Below are 12,406 nucleotides of genomic sequence, written 5' to 3' on the forward strand. Positions count from 1 at the left end.
AGGACTGTATGACAAATAAGAAACGTGATCAAGAGGACATATCTAGGGAAATACATTCTCGCCCAAAGCAACAATAAATGAATGTGAATGATGTTAGTTTGAACCATAAATGTTCCAAATTCCAAAGACGATATGGAAGGTGATGAATTCCCATGAACACATGACAGTTTCCCTGAGTCTACGCAATTGAGAAGCAACATGAATGCCACACGCCCACGACCCGCCTGCACCGGAATTTAATGTCGTTGTTTTTTGTTGAAATGGAATGGAAGGACCAACAGAAAATGGAAGCCTCCGGAAAGCGATGGTTCGATCTTATTAATCGAAATGAAATCGAAAAACGCAGTGTAACAGATAACTCTACTCACGTCCATTAGCATTGGCCGAACCATTAGTGACATTGTTGACAATCGATAGATTTGCCTTTACTGGTGATTGTTGGGGGCTAGACGGATTTGAGTTCGCTAAAACGAAAAGAAATAATATGTCAAGTATCGCGTTCATTTTGTATCAATTTAAGCTGCTTTGGTATGTGGCGCTTTTCCGGACAAACATTCTTGACTCTGCCCTTGCCTTTTTTCACGGTGCATTCGGGCAGCTTTACCTACCATTCATCTTCTTCAGCGTGTAGGAGCCACGTTGAGACTCGGTGGCCAGCTTGTCTACGATCGCCTCCAGATCGGCGTACACCTTAGACGTCTCACCGTGGAACTGCTGCTCACAGGCGAACAATGTTTGCAAGTTCGTCACCAGGAAAAGTATTCTCGAATCAAACAGGGCCGGCAGCTCATCGTGCAGCTCGGAATTCAACACCTCGTATGTGCTCTTCGCTTCCTCCAGCATCTCGCGTCCTTTTGTGACCTGCAAGTGGAGTTGCGAAATAGAGACAGTTCATCATCGGTCCTCTGTAGCATGCGGTTAATCAATCCGTGGTACCTTGTAGTCGTCCTTGCGTTTAGCTGCATTAGCCTGGAGACTCTGGAACGAATGTCTCTGACTATCGTAATCGACCAGCTTACGGCCGCGCTTGTCAATCTTTTTCTAAAATGAAACACAGAAAAACCATGAAGTTAGATAGCCCATCTACAGATTAACCATCGAACGCGATGGACGGTGAATTTTACCTTCATCTCCGGGAACTGTAACGCGTAGGTATCTAGCTGCTTCAGCACCTGATCGGCTAGCTTGTACGAAAACTGCTGGTATTGTGTGTCGATGGCTTTGGTCTGGCCGTACAATACTTCCGAGCCGGTCCACTGGCTTTCGTATACTTCGGTTATGGCATCCATGAGGCTTTTTGAGGCATTTTGCGCGGCTGGCGGAAAATGGAAACAAATAATCAGTATCACAGAGACACAGGATGATGGCTATCACGCCGGGGCACACTTACCACGAACACATCGGATGTAGTTGCTGAATTCCTTCTGCAGTCTAGTCGCACAGGTGTGCTGTCGGTTGAAGTTTGTTAAATGTTCGTCGAAAATTTCATCTGCCGTTCGGTCGACTTTACCGAGATTTTGTAGGAGCTGTAAGAGCCAAAAAAGAAGGAAATCATTGTAAATGAGTACCGACAGAAATGTTTAAGCAAATAAACATAAAAATTAAGAAATAAATAAATCAGGAATAAAGGAATTCTTGATCAAACGAATTTGAATCGATTTGGACGTTATAATAATCATTCATTTTCATCCTGTAAAAAAAATTATGCCCCAAAAACCAGCCAACATAATACAGCCAATGTAAACAGGTAGTAGGGCGCTTGCAAATTTGCTAAAAATATTACTACCGGCCACCAGCATAAGCCAACACCGACTCTGCTATATTCTGAAGAGCGTTTTCCGTTGCAGTTCAGACGAATACAGACGAAAAAGAAGTATCATATCGCGTTTGGGAACGTTCAAGAATTTTTCAAGTGAATGTTTTACGACCCAGTGAGAAATGGGCCGGTTGTCTCGAGACGCTAAAATTAGCCGGTCAAATTAATCGTCCCATATGAACGGAGATATGTCGTTGGTCGGTGTTGAGATGTGTTTGAAGTGAAAAAGAAAAACTATACACTTGCTAACACGGAGGTCTACTTTACGCACGATTTGTCTACGGTTAGCCAAAGTTTTTTTTTGTTTAAGATCAGAATACTCTCGGAAGCTAATACAACATAGACACAACATTAGTTAAAATTATGCTTCAAAACTTATATCAAGCTTTAATTCAAATATCTTCAAAATAAATTGTTGCCAAGCCAAGAATGCCTCAGAAAGCCTCATCTCCCCGAAGGCTCTCACGCTAGGCACCTGCTAAAAGTATACATCACATGATGCCTATCTGCACCGTTGCGGTCTCCACGTGACTTCCCGCATCCAGAACGACGACTAACGAACTCATCGTCGAGGCATCGAGCAACAGCGGGAGATGTTTTACGATAGCCTCATCCCAGCACGTCGTACACTATTTTACATACAGCTCTGGCACACCTTGCAGTGGCCCTTCATGGCCAAGGTTGAGGGTAGATTTATTTATTAATACCCTCGCAAAATCATACACGAATTAACGTTGCCTCGCGTCTCCAGCAAAGCTCCAGTGGACGAACGAATCGAGAGAGAGAGAGATAATATGCATGCGTTGGAGATGGGAACTTGGCTTTTCCAAACGTACGGAAAGCATCGTTTCTCCCTCCCTTTACGGTCGATCCGGTGGGTGGTTACATGTTAATCAACTCAAAGTCCCGTGCTGTATAATGGCGACTCAAAGACCGACACGATGGTGTGTGAAGCTACTCCCAATGCCGATGGTTGGTCACGTGAGCCGAGGTGAGCATACGATGGTGATAGTGGCTGCTTGCCGCTGGAATCACATTCGTGATGTTGATGAGGAAAAACTACCCTATCTCTGTTCTCTACCCCCTCCCGATTTATCACCCAATCGTGCGCCATAGAAGGGTCTGGATGCGTTCGGTCTGTTAGAAAGTTGACCCATCCATCCCGCCTAGAAACCATTTACCTAACGCATATTTAACGACGTTGGCCGGCGTAATTTAGCTTTATCGACTTTCCCCGCTATCTGTAGGGTTTTGCTGCTCAACCTTAGAGTTGCACCTTCCGGGGTTTCAGCGATATGTGCAAGTTCCACCACACAAACGCTAATTTTACGATGAGAACACTACGTTCCCAGTGACGAATTACATAAAAATCGAGCCATATATCACACACAGCGCATGTGACAGATGAAAATATGTGGAGCTTTTTCACCAACTCACGGCCACGGTCTGGCACCTTTATAGTGTGTTTTTCCCGGCTTTCCACTCGCTTCAACACACACACTCATCTGCATACGTAAATACCTGTATGAACGATCATCTCGGCGGGCCGTAGCCTCTTACTGATAACCTACATTTCCGGCCGCGTTTTTGCCAATATTTTACCACCAAATTGCACACCTACCCACAACGCCATTTGCGGCTCGAATCCATTTCGCTCGGGCCAGCAGCAGTTGGGGCACAAAAAAGTAGCACTATCATAATAATTATTACACCTACACCCCCCACCGGCGGCCGAGGTAATCGTGCGTGCAATGTAAGGTGTCCCTCGTACATACGCCCGTGAACAACGTTAAACAACAAACCGGTACACATGGTTGCGGTGAGTCGATATGGCTCATTTGAATGATTATTGAACAATTGCACGTTTGGCGCAGGGGGTGTTTGTGCATATATATATTGTTTTTGCTACTATTTTCTATCACTCACTCTTTCGCTCTTTATCTATGTGTTTATCTATCTTTTCCTCTCCGTTGTTACGTAGGCGCTAACGTGCATTGGAATTTGTATGACCTAGAATCCCGAACTCCGACTGCACGCTCGACATCGTGTGTTAGTGCTGCTGCTAATAGGTACATAGGTGTACGATAATGTTGCGATTTCCATTCCTTGGATTTATCTTCCTTTTATTACTTGAATTTATTTGTAATATGTCCGAATGGGACTAATATTTTCACTATATTGAACGCTTTAGCTACTAAATTCAATTTTTTTAAATAAGTGGTTTGCTAAACACACAGGTTGTTGTACATAATCGCATTCAAAAATGTGAAAATATGGTATAATTCAGCTTTGGCTATGAAAAAAAAAACCGTTATAGAGCAACCCCTACTCGCACTTGTCAGCAGAATGCAAAAGAAAGCAAAACCCGATCGAAATGGTCCTAAAAGTGAGAGTAGCGTACTTCAACATGGTAAGAATAGTCGTGCCTGCAGGTTGCATTTTTTCCCTTCCACCATATCACTGCAATCTAGTTTTGCAGCAGAACCGGCTCCGACAATTCCCCGTTACACTAACAAACAACGGTACCGGATTTCGAAATCGACGCAACTGGTGCAACGATTAGCGCCGGCTCAGGCATGCTAGACGTCCGATGCCTACAAGGCGAGTTTTGTGAAGGAAACCAGTTTTTCCTCCCAAGCAGACCATCCCACTGGACGACGAATGATTCGACGTGGAGAAAAATCGCAAACACCCATTCTCCGGAGTACTGCCGTTGGCATGAAATCGAAAGCTCATGTCGGTCACGGCAGCTGTCGCTGAGGGCCGTGACCATCAAATGCACTCCGATTCGCGACGAGCGTCGAAGGACTTTCCGCCTGTGAACACACGCAAAAAGGCATTAGCTTAAGATATCTCGAACAGCATGCAGTTGGGTGCGATTTTCGTGACCGCGAATAACAGCCTTGCGTTGTAGCACCTTTCCAGACAAATGTGCAGTTAATGGATTGTGAAAATGGCAGGCTCACAAGCACATCATGCTCGATTGTGGACAACATTTTGGATTAAACTACTCGTCGATGAGCAGCAAAACGGGGCATCGAGACTTTAATCGAAAGAAAAATGGAGCTTTAAAGTACTAGAGTAATTAAAAACATTTTTGTGTGTTTTCTAACATCGTATTCAATTTTTTCACTTACTGCTAAAACTCGTTAATTTTCGAGACATTGGATGTTTTACCAATATTTATTAATTTGCATATTTGTCTCTCGCGTTTCTGCACTCGCTTGTTCACTGCATTAGTGTTTGTCGGCGCAAACAAGCAGCCGGCAGTAAAAAAACACAAAAGCAAACAATCCGACAGCGTTAAATAAAAAACCTTCCCCACAAATCAGGCTGTAGCTAGAGCAATTGTAAATGTGCAATTCCGGTCCTTTTTCATCCCTACGATTACAACAAAACAAGGACGCGAAACATTCGAAAGAAGGTTAACGCATCAAACAACATTCTTTTGGGGACTGTGAAGCTTCATTCAACTGACGTTCCGCGATCCTGTTCGTGGTGTAAAAACGTTGTAAATTGTTTGACGCAAATAAAAATAGTAACAGCAATTTATGTCATTCCTTCACATGCGCGGAGGCCTTCAATCACCTGCAGCAGATCCCATCGGCTTCTCGTAGCTCGCAGCCAGAAAGAATGCCAGTAATCCCAACGTCCGCAAGGTGCAGCTAGGAAGGTAGGTCAACCTGCAGATCAAACGGTTCCAAACGTTTAACGACCTGCACCGCAATGCCGCTATTTCTCAGCCGTATTAATTAACGGTGCGCCTCTTAGGACGCTGCACCGCGGCTCGTAGAAGCAGTAAACGAAACAAACATCGAACTCGTGGCCATCCTTACACAAACAATCTGACGTTGGCGAGAAAAGCGCTGCATGCTTGGGGATGAAAGTTTCAACCCTCCCTCCTTTGTCAGCCAAACCGACGTATGTATTGATAAAACAAAAAATACAACCCTCGACTGACCTCACGACCAAGCTAGGGGGTTGGTGTTGATCACGTAAACAGGTTTGCCCCCCGGGAGAGAATAACAGCTTCTCCAAACGGAGAAAGTTAGTGCCACCACCCGATTTGGCTCGCACGTGACCACGCTGCTGCTCCTGGCCTGGCCGTTTCGGATCGGTGACGAATTCTTCATCGAAGGATCGAGCGATCGATGCATGCTCCCGGATTCCCGCAGACCCAGGCCGTGACCATCGTTCGGACTTGCAATTTCGTCACGGTCAGGGATCTTGGCCGGCCCACGACAGACTTTGGTGTGAGGTTTTTGTTTCCGTTGCGTATCACGTCACCCGTTACTGCTGTGTGGCAGTGTGAGTCGTTGTTCCGAGGTTTCCATTTCACCCGCGGTAAGGTTGAAAGACCTCGTCGTGGTACGAGTTACCTCCCGAAACGGCACCATGGTGCCATTTTGGAAGCCCTTACGGTCGAGCGGATCGGAAACAGGTTTTGTCCTCGTCGAGGTTGCCTGTGGCGCTGTTTGACCGGCCAACCGGTGTTAACGGCTGTTTCGGTGAAAGGCCCAACGGTGGATACGCTCCGGCTGAAGATCTTAAACCCGAGGAAGTCCGAGAAGGACTGGGTGTTAGTCAACTTGCCTTCGCACGGTGTGGGTCCCTCTTGTCAAATGAGCCTTAACACGTCAAAATGATAACCAGAGAAATTTGGATTCTTCGACCGTGATTAATATATCCACGGTCTGTTGAGAAGAGCCCACGAAATGATCCAAAACAATCCCGAGCAACTTGAGGTGGCTATTTCTAACCTCCACGTATTTCTAACCTCCACGAAGCTGAACCATTGCCACATAAGTTATTCCCAATTGCTATTCAATTCCACTAGCTTTCAAGCAATGCTCTGACTCGGTGTAAAGCATCAATGGCTCAAATGTCACGGAACGATCAAACGAGATCGAGAGCTGCACGAAATGATGCAACATAATACGACACCAAACTCGTAGACTTAGGCAAAAAAAATAAACCTCCTCTCCAGTAAGAACTCTCCTCTGTAACAGAAACACGACAAACCGACGATTGGGCGATTTGTTTAAGGCAAAACGATCATGTTAGAATGCGCGTGCTGTTGGGAACGAAACGTCAAACAAACAAATCGAGCAGATCGATCCTCACTACGAGCAATACGAGTGTTTTACGAGTGCACTAATATTCCGATCTCCGGGAAATAGAAATGTGACGTCAGCGCACAATTCCAGATGGTTGTGGCCAGTTGGAAGATTCGACTGTTTATTTACTATTCGTATGCTCCCCCATTTGTATGCTGCACGATATGCTTCACAACAGACGGGCGAAAGCAAAATTCGGAGAAAAAAAAATATCCAACACATAAAAATCGGATCAAAGCATCGCGCGAACCAGTCTCCACTTCTTTCCCGTATCGGCTTTTTTTTTGCCATTTTGCAGGAACCGCAGGAATGCGAGCACCTCACCTTGTGAAGCCATTCGAAAGCGTGCCTGAAACAACGTTTTCCTCCAAAGGCACTTTGCACCGAACGACGTTTTTGCCATTTCTTACACCAGTCGACGGTGTATTCGGTCGGGCTGGCTCAGCTGGGCGGGCGCGATTGTAAAGTGATTAAACGGAGCAAACGGAGTTTTATCACCGTGATCTGGCATTTTACGACAAATCACTGCACTGGCTAGTGGAGGCCTTTTGGTGTCGCAAAACGAAAAAAAAAAACACACAGCTCTCTGCTGCTGAGGCCAACATCGCTCAAAACAGCTCGCTATTTCCGCTCGATCGCCAGATCGATGATGCTACAATAAAAAATGGCCGAAGGATGATGTTTTTTTCTGCACTGAATTTTCCGCTCTTTTAGCACGTGCGTGTGTGTGTGTGTTGGGGGGAGGTTTTGCTGCACTTCACCCTCTCAGGCAGGTTGAGATCGAGGTTCGTGAAAGTGAACGCTTTTACGGTCGGCGGACTGCGCTCTCATCCGGTTCAATGAGATCGCGGGAATGGACGGGCAAAATCATTAACGTTTGAGATATTTAGCCTCCCGCGTGCGTCCAGGGTGGTATTTAATTGATCTCAGAATGATGCTGCATCTAAGGGATGAGCTAAAGGCCGGCAGGGAGTGGAGGCAAATTGAAGGCATTGCTTCCCGGATATCGTGTATTAGTGTAACGATTGTTCCGGGAGTGAAAAAAACAACGACTCTGATGCTTACTTGATGCCAAGAAATGGCGAATATTTCATAAACCCCATCGTCAGTGGGGGGCATGTTTTGATAGATTCAATCCCAGGAATGCTAATGAATTTTTGAGAAATAATATTCCACAACAAATACCTACGCTTAGCGAAGGAGAAAAAAATTTTCCCCGTATTTATTTTGATCCGATCGTTCAAGATGATGATCATCGATTAAACCCCCCAATCCGAACGGGTGGATTTATACATTTCTCAGCCTCAACCGGCTCGGTTTATTTATACGCATTTCCAAGGGCCCGTTTTCACTTCATCGTAGCTGCACCGGGTGCCGAAAAACTCCACACAAAAATCGCGTTGCTTTTTCAAATGAAAGTGTGATGGATGCAAAAATGAGTAAAAAAAAAAAAATAATCAACCCAAATCAACGCCGGTTCACTTCAGGTCGCGAGATTTTTAGCGAGCACGAAGATCTTTAACCAACGCCATCGGAACGCAGCCAGCCGCAAGGCGATGTATCCGACGATGGTGGCCAATAAAAATACTTCACCACCGGAGCCAAGTGAAAGTTGACCGAAACTCTGACGTTACGGAGTAGACGTCGGCTGGGCGTCCGGAAATGCCACGGAAAAGATGGGGATTAGGCTGGAATTGAGCAGACGCGTTCTGTTGGCTTTTTTTCTTTTGGCTTGATTTTGCGGCACCGATTCCAACCCCCGGTGGAAGCTATTTTCGGTAGCACAATTTCGTAAGTGGGCGTGCGAGAGGGCGCATTTTTCTTTCCCGTTTTCGAAAGTGCACCGTCACGGTGCAACCTTGAGGGGGTAAAACCTCAATCGTAGCCTAATCCCGCCGAGTGGCCGCTTCCCCAGTGCACACCTGTCTAAGACGCAGTGGAAACGTGTCCATTAGGGTAGCCCTGGCGCGTGGAAAGCCATACTTCTCACCGCACGAAGTGCTCCAACACCGGAAAATGGTAAACAAAACTCAATAATAATGAAAAAAAGCACACTATGACTTAGAGGGACGGACGAAAGCGATCGCCGGAATGATGAGAAATGAGAAGAAAAACCCTTAAACACCGTTATATGCGGCGCTAAGGGGCCGGATTCCGGGGGTGGGGGAGGAGCATTATGGGAAAAAAATACGGCTTATAGGGGTGCGATTGCTTCACAATGATTATCTTCAAATTGAATGTAAGCACCGCCGCTCGCGTAACCGATTTTATTTTTCTCCTCCGGAAAGGTTTTGGCTTCGCTCGAAGGCCAATTGATCGATTCTATTCCGGAGCCTGTGAATTGGAAAAGTCGCTTGCATGAGGCAGGGGCGTGAATGAGCGAGTGGAGAGTATGGGACGAAACCCGAACCGCACCGCTTAGGTCCGATAAATGGACCGCGGATTTGTGAATTTACTCGCTCCCAATTAGGAAGCTTTCACCGAGCTCCGATGGCTCGTTTGACGCTGCGCCAGGCACATTAACATCTTCGACTCATTAGTGATTCCAGGTTCCGAGATTCGTGCCGGCGCAATTTTGACATGTCGCCGAGGATTTCGAACTGACGCCATACTTTCTCCACACGAAGCGGTGGATAGAGCTTTACGTACTCTTAACCACATCGTGAGTGAGATAGCGATAATAAACCTGGTGAGATGGTTCTTTAGAAAAATAAGCATCAGCCTACTCAACTCCAATATACGCTTAAATATCCTTACTTTTCGCTTGGATATTTTAGGCTTATACAAAGCAGGCGTCGGAGAAAAGCAAAACCCAGTAAGCTCTTTCCCATGCAAGATGCAAGTGCATTACGTAAGTGCCACTAACACGCACCGCCGACGACACAACGACAACCATCCAAAATGCGCTTAATTTTACACGAAACAACAGCCCGGCCGTCACCTGACGAGCGAGACGGCACAGAGAACAACGCAGGGAAAAAACGTCACGGTCAAGTTGAACGAGAAAAACATGTTTGGCATGTTTTGACCAAACTCTCACACACTCAAAACACACCGCCTGCTGCCATTTCGTCGACCTGTCAGTTCTGGGAGTTGCATTTTCTCCAGCACCGTTTCAACCAGCACGACACAACAAAAGGGGTTTGCGCTTGGGTTCTGATAACGTGTTTGTGTTTTTCGGTTTTGTTTTGCGCACACTTGCCCTATCTCCGTAATTGGGATCTACGCTGGCCGAACGCGATGACAAATGACAATGATGTCATGATTTCGGAGCGAGTCGCTCTGCTATCGATAAGGCAGCTGAACACGTGTAGCGGGAAACTTGCTGTGTAGCAGCTTTATCGGCGAATGTCGAGCATTTTGTAATGTGTTGTAGGTAAACTCGATTATCGGTCGACAACGACACTATGCGCAGGTATGCTTTGTATGCTCAGCATGAGAGATCATTATGTTGGCAATGCTGGCAAACTGGCTTTTAATCCTTGCTGATCTTTCTACGAGCTACTGAAAGGTGTCCTTTAGATTTTCACCATATATTTGAGATGAACTTCCCGTTGAGCTACAACGTTTGGATGGGATATCCAACATCACACATTTGCTCAATTATATACGTTCGCTAGAATAACGCGGAGAATAAATGCTTCAAACTGTGTCTCTGCACTTATATGAGTCTAGCAATGGATTTTTACTGAAGGTAAAGAAGAAATCAGTTAGTTCTAATGGTGGTTAGTTGTTGCCGTATGCTTTACATTTGCGTTACATTTGCTCTACAATGATTATAAGCTGCGGCTGGTTAACGTCGCAGGGTCAAAGCAAATGATCGTCTTCCTGTAGGGTGGGTGCTGACTCTCATCGAGTTTAAATAAACGATCATTATTGGGAGGACTTACGTCACGAGGACCAAACTGATCACACTGACTAAACCTCCAGTTTGTAGTAGAAAATCATGTTGAAACTCTTTCTCTTACAAATGTAACGTATATTTTTAGTTTTATAGTGTTCTGTACCTGTAAGAACAAAAAACAAAACCAAGTGAAGAACCACGAACAGAGGCTTTCCAAATTTCGTACACCCTGTAAGGACACGACAGCGTGACCTGATGACTTCTATTACGTCAAGTATGTTCCATGTTGGCATTCTTTCGCTTTTCTTCCGGCAACGTTTCACCCAGCACCATGCCTGGCATGCAAACAAAACAACCGTAGGTCACCGGAATCTGGGCCGCCCCTGAGTGAGTGAACCCTGGCGGTGACTCCAAAGGTACCGCACGTTCGTGCTCAAAAGCGTGGCCTAACTTCTTCCCCTTCGTACTGCTGACACACTTCGCCGGTGCTTGCATCTAATGTAGATTAATCGCGCTCCATTCACAACGATTCCAGCAGAAGCAGCCTGCGAATGGGAAAAAGGTGAAAACTGCATTCGCTGCACCAGGTGGGGCGAGCTTCTCTTCTCCGCCCTGAGAGCAGGTGTTGAAGTTGTTATGTCTTGCTTTATAAAGGGTGCTTCAAATTGCACCCATTCTGGGTCACTTCCGAGGGTGCGGGTGATGAAAAGAGACAAATATAAAGAACTCCCATGTTGCGCGAGGCTAAAGGAGCCCTTCAATGTTTGGAACATTCCGATTAGCGAACAAACACTGTTGGCGGGTTTCTGGGATGAAGTGTCACGAAAAAAAAAGAGTTGCCATGTTTGGGGGAGGGCATAACATGGCGCCACTTCACGTGGGCCGTACAGAAAGATCCCAGAGATGGATGTGTTTGTGAGGAAGCGTTGAGTTGACTTCCCCACTTTAGCTTCACTTCGGCTTTGGTGAGAAGAAGTTGAAAGCGAAACAACATTCAGAAAAAACAAACACACAAACAGCCCCGAATTAGAACGTGGGAGAACCTGACGACCCTGGTGAGGGCCCACGATTGAATGCCAGTCGAGGTGCCATTCAGGTCTCAAGTGTCAGTGCGAGCTCAAGCGCGAAACTCCCACCGGCAGCTAAGGACTACGAGGTATGCACGCAAACTCACAGCCACGGTCTTAAGGAAAACCTTGTCGATGGCGTCCCGCATAGACGCAGTTGGTTGCATTCCATTCGTGGCCTTTTTTTTGTGTCCCTTTTGCGAACTGCAGCCAACAACCACGACGACGACGATCTAATCTCGTTTTCGGAGGTGGACTTGACTGCAAGAAACCTGTTTTATGGAGGCAATTTTGCAAACGTCTAACACTCAAAAAAAACCAGCTCTTTAAATCGTAAATGTTTCGTGCGAAGAAAGCCGCATTGCCAGCTAAACAATGTTGATCCACTATTCACTATAAACTCCACGATCGTAAGACAACATACACAATTTAAGATCGCTACTTTGCATCTTAGTATCGCTTTGTCGCAAGCATTACGAGCACGTCCTTCAACGCGCATTCCCAGCTAATCCATGTGTTCGAAACTAATCGGCGACGACGACGACGACGACTTCACCCCACA

The 12,406-nt window shown here is 46.0% G+C and overlaps 1 protein-coding gene across 1 annotated transcript in view; it reads right to left on the reverse strand.

Annotated features, from left to right (window-relative positions):
- Nucleotides 1–12,406, reverse strand: part of LOC128727375 (myc box-dependent-interacting protein 1) — a 32,335-nt gene that overhangs the window by 4,616 nt on the left and 15,313 nt on the right. Inside the window, exons 3-7 of the mRNA XM_053821286.1 lie at nucleotides 1,391–1,526; nucleotides 1,125–1,315; nucleotides 937–1,041; nucleotides 609–861; nucleotides 369–464 (exon numbers count right to left, since the gene is read on the reverse strand). Coding sequence (XP_053677261.1) covers nucleotides 369–464; nucleotides 609–861; nucleotides 937–1,041; nucleotides 1,125–1,315; nucleotides 1,391–1,526 — 781 coding nt within the window. The remainder of the gene's footprint in view (nucleotides 1–368; nucleotides 465–608; nucleotides 862–936; nucleotides 1,042–1,124; nucleotides 1,316–1,390; nucleotides 1,527–12,406) is intronic.

The sequence above is a fragment of the Anopheles nili genome, chromosome 3 (genome assembly GCF_943737925.1).
Source record: "Anopheles nili chromosome 3, idAnoNiliSN_F5_01, whole genome shotgun sequence".
NCBI classification, from domain to species: domain Eukaryota; kingdom Metazoa; phylum Arthropoda; class Insecta; order Diptera; family Culicidae; genus Anopheles; species Anopheles nili.